This window comes from Notothenia coriiceps, unplaced genomic scaffold, assembly GCF_000735185.1.
Source record: "Notothenia coriiceps isolate Sejong01 unplaced genomic scaffold, NC01 NC01_scaffold00037612, whole genome shotgun sequence".
NCBI lineage: Eukaryota > Metazoa > Chordata > Actinopteri > Perciformes > Nototheniidae > Notothenia > Notothenia coriiceps.
Window position 1 is genome coordinate 10,725 of NW_011370313.1, and position 7,211 is coordinate 17,935.

Sequence of the window (7,211 nt, forward strand, 5' to 3'; positions counted from 1 at the left end):
CCCCCCCTCCCATAATATTTCTTTGTCTTGATGCTAAACCAAGCTAATCTTAGCACCTGTAGCTTCATCTTGACCATACAAACATGACAATGGTACTGCTTTTTTCTTATCCTATATCTATGGCAGCAATAATGTTTCTCCAAACCTATTCATGAATGAATACACAATCTGTGTCTAATTGGCTTACATTCACCTTACCTGTACATACACTTCAGAGGAGAGGTTATTGTTAAGTTAATTATATTCGTTCACTGCTTTCACCTTCAGGTCGAGCCCTGAAGACAGCACTGATGGTGATGGTAATCGGAAGAAAAGAGGGTGCTGTAACGGAGGGCTTCCATGGTGGTTCATTTGTGTTGGCTGGGCGCTTATGATCGCAAGCAGTTTTGTTTCAGGATATTTCACAATGCTTTATGGTTTGAAATTTGGGAAGGAACGCTCTGCAAGCTGGTTGGTGTCCATGATTGTCTCCTTTTTTCAGAGTATCCTCGTCATTCAGCCACTGAAGGTGAGAAGAAGCAGCCATTCCCTCTTTATAACTACACCAGTATTTACATTGGAATCTTTGTGTTTTAGAAAGGTTCATTTCATAGTTTATTTCAAAGTTTTAACGTTCCTATGAAGATAATTATTTATAAGCATATGCTCACATGCTATTTAATTTGAAAAGGAACATCATAATTCACTAATATATTTTACCACAGGTGATATTTCTAGCAATTTTCTTTGCACTCGTAATAAAGAAAGTGGATGAGGAAGATTTTCAAAATGTGGCGTTTGAAAGAAATGACAAAAATCTAGGTAAATGATTGAAAAAAGCACGCTTTTTGTGATTGTTTGCCCAACCAGTGTCCTATCACTCTGCTGCCTATGGGTGTTTGCCTGCCATTTCCAACTGTGTCTTGTTCATGTGATTTGTGTGTATATATTCCTTTATTTCCCTGTGTTTTCAGTAACAAATCCAACACTATACTGTTATTGAATATTATGTCCTTAAATGTTAAGGTGTTAAAATATACAATAACTCTTCATCCCCAGGTGATTGTAAGGAACCACTAACAGTCAGACGGGATAACAGTCTCTATGTGCCGCCTGCTGCTGATGACATTGAGAAGATGAAAAGGCACAAGATTATGGAACAAAAAGCCTTTGCCCTCCTCAAGGAGATTTTGAGTAAGTAAAAACACAGTTCTTTGGCTTTATTAAGTTATAAGTACTTTTTATTATACATTTTTAATATTACAATGCAATTATATCATTTGTCATTCACAGGCTTCAGTGTTAGTAAAAGCAAACCTGAATCCACACACATTTTTAGCTATCCCATTATAACTCTTTCTATAAATTTTGCAAACACAAAAAGATGAAAAAAAACAGCATGGAATGAATGTGACAGGTTGAATTAAACTCACTGGCCACCTTCTCATTAATTAATTTTCAAAGGACTTTAGGCCTTTCAGGGCAGACGTTTTGACATGTTATGTCAAAACAGTATGAAATGTTTGACAGTATGAAAAAAAGAGGTGTAATAATACAATTAGTTATAGCTGAAATCCATTTAGCAGCCTGAGTTTCAGGATCCTGGTTGCATGCTGGCTCCCTGTCACACTTTCTGAAATAAATGTATCTAATAATAAAAAAAAAACATTGCACTGAAGTTATTACATACCTGAATAAATGATTGAATTAGGATAAAAAACAATACATTGTGGTCCTCTCCGTAATGACTTACTGAGTTTCTTAATTAGTACAAAGCCTTCATTAGTGTTACAAGTAAAATATGTCTCCTATAAAATAAAAGCTAGACACAACTGTAAGTAAATGTAAAAGTCAACCAACCGAAATTAATATTTAATATACAAAGGGGCGAAAGATGATCAGCAAAATGCTTCATATATATACATTTATTGTTTTTTAACTAACCATATTGAGCTAACAACTCTATGTTGTTATTTTAATTACATACTGATGGTCCATTATCATATCATTACATGGCTTATCATCATAAAAACATTTTCACGTCTATATGTGCCATTTCATGGACATGATCATCACAGCTGGGAATTTAAACATGTATTCTCAAAAATCGCAGCAATTGCTTTTAATAATTTCTAACTGACCTCCGATGCTTCATTCTGTTAATGATGTAGAGTGTGTTTAACGTTGATGTGCCCATTTGTTGCAGCCTACATGGGGTTTATGTGGATGTTGCTGCTGGTGGCGTACGGCGAGAAAGATCCCAACGCTTTTTTCCTGAAACGACACATCCGGGATAGCTTCAGTCAAGGGACCAAAGACAGCATGAGTCCTGGAGATGTGTTCACATGGGCCAACACATTGCTACTAAAAAACCTTTTTGGAGTTTATCCAGGTAAAGGTGTTTCCCTGATGCAGAGGGCAGATATTATTTTACAACTAACACCGCTTCGAGTTAAAGCAGCTTTTCTTTGTTTTGTTTGTGTTTTTGTAAGACCAAGGATGTTTAGTTCCAAAAGTGTGGGATGCATAAACCTTGGTTGCCCTCCAGAAAACGTCCTTCTCTCATGCTTTGGAATTTAATAGCAAATACCTCCAACGCAGAGGAGCAGGATGTTTTTTTATTTTTGCTCATTTCTTAGGAGATTAGACAGTTGGATATGTAAAGTTCTTCATGTAGGATAATGCCAGAGGGAGCAATTACCAGGAGCCAGATGCTTCATGTTACCAAAACATACTCACTGAATAACCTTCTTTTAATGGACATTACTGCATGAATCTAATGGTTATGAGTTCACTTTACCCAGTACTAAATGAGAAGAAAATCACCTTAGACATTAGTTGTTTTGAAGCAGGTCTTGTGTTATCTTTGTTTAACTGTACATCTACTTTGGCTCTTTTTGAAGACACATCACAGTGTATTACAAGTTCATAACTTTCTATGTAACCTTTGTTTTTTGTATTGCTATATTGCACAAATGAATCCCGAACTGCCCTGGATTGGTCACCATATGAGTTCCTATTTGACGTGCAGTTGAAAGTACAAGAGAATTTATAACACTTTTGCAATATCAATTTATTAATACCATAAATAACAAAACTCTCAGACAAAAAATTGGGCTTTTGTTAACTTTATTACATTCAGTGTGAGATCCCACATCTAAGTATCATGATCCATACACAAATCTGATAAAACGTGTAACACAAGTTGACAAAATTACATACATCATCAATACAAATACGAAGTGTCTGTCCGGCTTGATATGATCATTAATTTACACAACTGATATTACATTTGTGACGGTGTTATGGTATAACATGAACTTGTTCAACACATCAATATGTTAGTTGGTTAAATAACCCAGTAGTCAAACAATGAAACTGAGTCAAAACATTGGTCAACCCATTAGTTAAACTTTGCACACTATAATATAAGTGCTTTATTAAACCGATTGATTTGTATTTATCTGTAAACTTAATAACATCATCAATGTTATTCAGTAACAATTGCATGTGGCGAAATTGTCCTTGGCTTTGACCCAATTTACTCTTCAAAATCTTTGAATATGTGACATATAGAGACCACACACTTAACTTTCCATTAGCACTGCCGCAGAACAATTCCCAAAAATTAACTTTAAATGTTTCTGTCCCAGGATTTATTACAGATGGAAACTCCAAGCTAGTAGGTAACGCCCGTCTCCGTCAACTGAGAGTGCAGAAGAACTCCTGTCAAATTGCAGGCTACATGCAGGAGTTTGTACCAGACTGTCACGCTCCATATTCATGGGACTTGGAGGATATGGGCTCCTATGACCCTGGCTGGAACTATTTGGTTAAGGAGAATGTCTCTAGAAGCACCTTCAGCCCATGGACGTACCAAACACAGACTCAGCTCAGGGCTCATCCTTTCTGGGGCAACATGGTACTGTACAGGGGAGGTGGCTTTGTAGCGGAGATCGGCCCGGATTCACAGAACGCCAGCCGGTACGTACATTAGCAAAAAGGGAATGAATCATTACAAGAACAATAGATAATCTCCATTTCTTTTTTTCTTTTTTACTGGCCCACAAGTTTTAATTATCCTCAGTTGGCAAGTAGGTTCAGTACCCCTTAGATTTTATAAATAAATATATTGACATTGACATAAGCCAGATTTGACCGTGAAATACTCAGCAATAACAGACTGATCTTGAAATGACCTTTACTCTCAGTCATTCATGTCCTGCCTGACACTTGTTGTGAAGGCTGCTTCTAGGCTGCTTAACCAGCACTTCACAACCTGCAATGGCTGCCATTTCATAATTATTTTCAGATCCACCAAATGTTATCAAGTTCTGAATGGATGTGCCCTCCCCATTTGACATACCAAGCCTCCACTATAGCCTCCACTATAGCCCTATAGCTCTTTGTTATTTCCACACTGGCCGCCTAGTAATCCCACAATTCCACTACAAAGTTGATTATACCTTTGCGGCCACCGTCCCTAGACTTCACCACAGTTGCATTTTGGATCAGACGTTTGAATTCTGCCCTCCTGTTTTATACAGTTACATGGACATTTTATAGATGTTTCTATGTTATTGGCAGCCATGTTTTTACTAGGCTTTGATGTGTCTTTCATATTGTATATGTTGTTTACCACTTTAGAGACCTTTGGTTAACCTTGTTAGTTTGGAAATGATCTACATAAATGAACTGAACTTTTCAATACACATTTGTTTATAAAAATCAAAGGATGATGTAAGCTGAAATATTGTGCTTTATAGGATCACGTAAGAAGGCCTTCAGTAAAAACATTCTCCTTCATTCACAGCACCCTTGAGTATCTGTTCAGGAACACTTGGTTGGATGCATACACAAGGGAAATCTTTGTGGAGTTTACCGTTTACAACGCTAATGTGAACCTCTTCTGCATTGTCACACTCTTGCTTGAGACAACAGCTGTAGGTAAGGTTGAGTGCTTCCCTTAAAAGGTGCATACATTGTGCTATCATAACTTTGCTAAGGGGAATTGAATGCAGATGTATAACACTTCACCAGTCTCTGCATGTAAAAACGTACTGTCAGATTCTGTTTCTTCTTGCAAACTGTAATTATAACTAATAAAGGTGTTTCTGATCATTTTTTAGGAGCTTTTCAATTCTATAGTGAGTTGCAGAGTGTTCGTCTTTACCAATCAACTGGTGGTCTTCACATCTTTGTCTTGGCTGCTGAGATCATGTACCTGCTTTTCATCCTCTATTACATGTTCCTGCAGGTACACGACCACAACAAAATATTGTTCCACTTCCCATGAATTGCTTGTCTCTTTGTTTTTCATGTCCCTATTTTATTACAGGTAATAAGACAGGCAAGGGCTTTCTATTTTCACTGAGTGATTCACAAACACTAAACTGTGACTGAACTGATAATAAGCGGTCAAGGCTCATTAGCCTGTTCACATGAACCCAGTCACCCTAGTTTGATTTCCTTTTTGGTTTTCGAACAATTTTCCATCATTGAAGAGTGTTTGTGACAGAGCATAGTGAGATTAATCTTACAAGTTGATATTAACATATCATCTTACCACAGACTTACATGTGTTGACATTGTTTACTCAGCAAATGTTAATTTGCTTGTTAATTCCGAAGAGCAATTCACAGCCGACCCAGAGCACCTTATTATCCAAACACTATATTGCCTCACGTAGTAAGTGTATTCGAGGAAATAAATACTGACGACATGAACGCTAATGTGTTGATGCAATACTGATGTTGGTGTGAGGATATAATAACATGAATCTTTCTGTGTGTTTTCCTTCTTTAATGGCTTTAAAATCATTGTTTCCTTTTCATCTACAGCACAGCTTGTGCAGCGCTGCGTCTTAAGTTAATTATACTTCATCTTAGAGCCATTTTGATATTTTTTTGTGTCTGGTATCCACCATTCCAACCCTAGCTATAATAATGTTACATTGTGTGTCCTTTCTTCAGCCCCTTGAGACTGGTATTTCGATGCAGGGGATAGAAAAAACATGGACTTATTAGTGTTTTGTTTCAGCAACACCTGCAAAGCAATATTTATTTAATTACAGCACTTGACAACATTTAATACAGGATATTTTTGCACACTCCTTTGAAGATCACTTGGAAGTTTGGATATCAAACAGCATTGAGATCAAAGTATTGTGAGCAGTCACTCAGAAATACTGCATACAAATCAGTTTGAATACATACATATTGCAGTAACTGTTGACTGATTTCAAAACAAGAAAACCATTAATCTTTCCTTTTGTATTACCAATATAATAAAAGAAAACATGTTTTCTTAAAAAACTAAATCCCAAATATCATTTAAAAATAATGTTGCCTACATAAAGAAAGTATTTAGTGGAAGATGTTAAGCTTTCATAATTAACAGAGTCTTGCATACAAACAGGTTAATGTCCCATATGAACATCTCTCTTTCTTTTCCTCCAAGGCCAAATTAATGAAGCAGCAGCGGTGTGCTTACTTCAGGAGCACGTGGAATCTTCTTGAGCTTTCTATCATCTTACTGAGCTGGAGCACCTTGGCCATCTACATTAATAGGACCCTGCTTGGGAACCGCGACATAACCTACTACCAAAATCACAAAGACCAGTAAGATAATCCATGCCTCAAAAACCTGAGGTCCAACCTTAAATTTATCTCGTATTCTATGACAATTGTCAAGCAAACACCTTTAATGGCGTACAATTTATGCAGTTCGCTTTATATTGTGCTTAGGTGTTTACTTTCTAATGCTCATTATCCATGCCAGTGGCGAGCCGTGACTTTTATACCTAGGCCCTCTGACCTTCCCCCCCTTCCCTCTTAAAAAGAAGAGATATTACGTCACAGCGTATACTTCAGCGGAATATCAAAACAGCGGCCCGGGGTGCAAAACGCATCAATGACAGCGACCCTCTAACACACAAAACAACACCATTTATATAAATACCTATCATGACAGGGCATCCACAGCCAAGTAACAATTACAAATGAATTAAGTCGGCACGGCGGCCCACATTGAAAATGACTGAGGCCTACTTTTGATGATCAAATCACTTAAACACAAAGTCCATCCTCCTGTCCTTTTGGATGAAGCACTTGCGGGTCATTCAGCTGATCCTTTGCCACTCCAGTTTATCATTGTAACTCAATCTTGAAAATGACTCGGTTAATAATTTCGCAGCGATGTCATCACTATCACTGAAGTGAGCCATCATGAAC

The 7,211-nt window shown here is 37.3% G+C and overlaps 1 protein-coding gene across 1 annotated transcript in view; it reads left to right on the top strand.

Annotated features, from left to right (window-relative positions):
- Positions 1-6,599, top strand: part of LOC104967732 (polycystic kidney disease protein 1-like 2) — a gene marked incomplete at its 3' end in the record, with an annotated part of 16,777 nt that extends 10,178 nt beyond the window's left edge. The window contains exons 11-18 of the mRNA XM_010797252.1: positions 268-508; positions 705-801; positions 1,039-1,173; positions 2,186-2,371; positions 3,633-3,963; positions 4,793-4,926; positions 5,109-5,236; positions 6,439-6,599. Coding sequence (XP_010795554.1) covers positions 268-508; positions 705-801; positions 1,039-1,173; positions 2,186-2,371; positions 3,633-3,963; positions 4,793-4,926; positions 5,109-5,236; positions 6,439-6,599 — 1,413 coding nt within the window. The remainder of the gene's footprint in view (positions 1-267; positions 509-704; positions 802-1,038; positions 1,174-2,185; positions 2,372-3,632; positions 3,964-4,792; positions 4,927-5,108; positions 5,237-6,438) is intronic.
- Between the last annotated feature and the right edge of the window lie 612 nt (positions 6,600-7,211).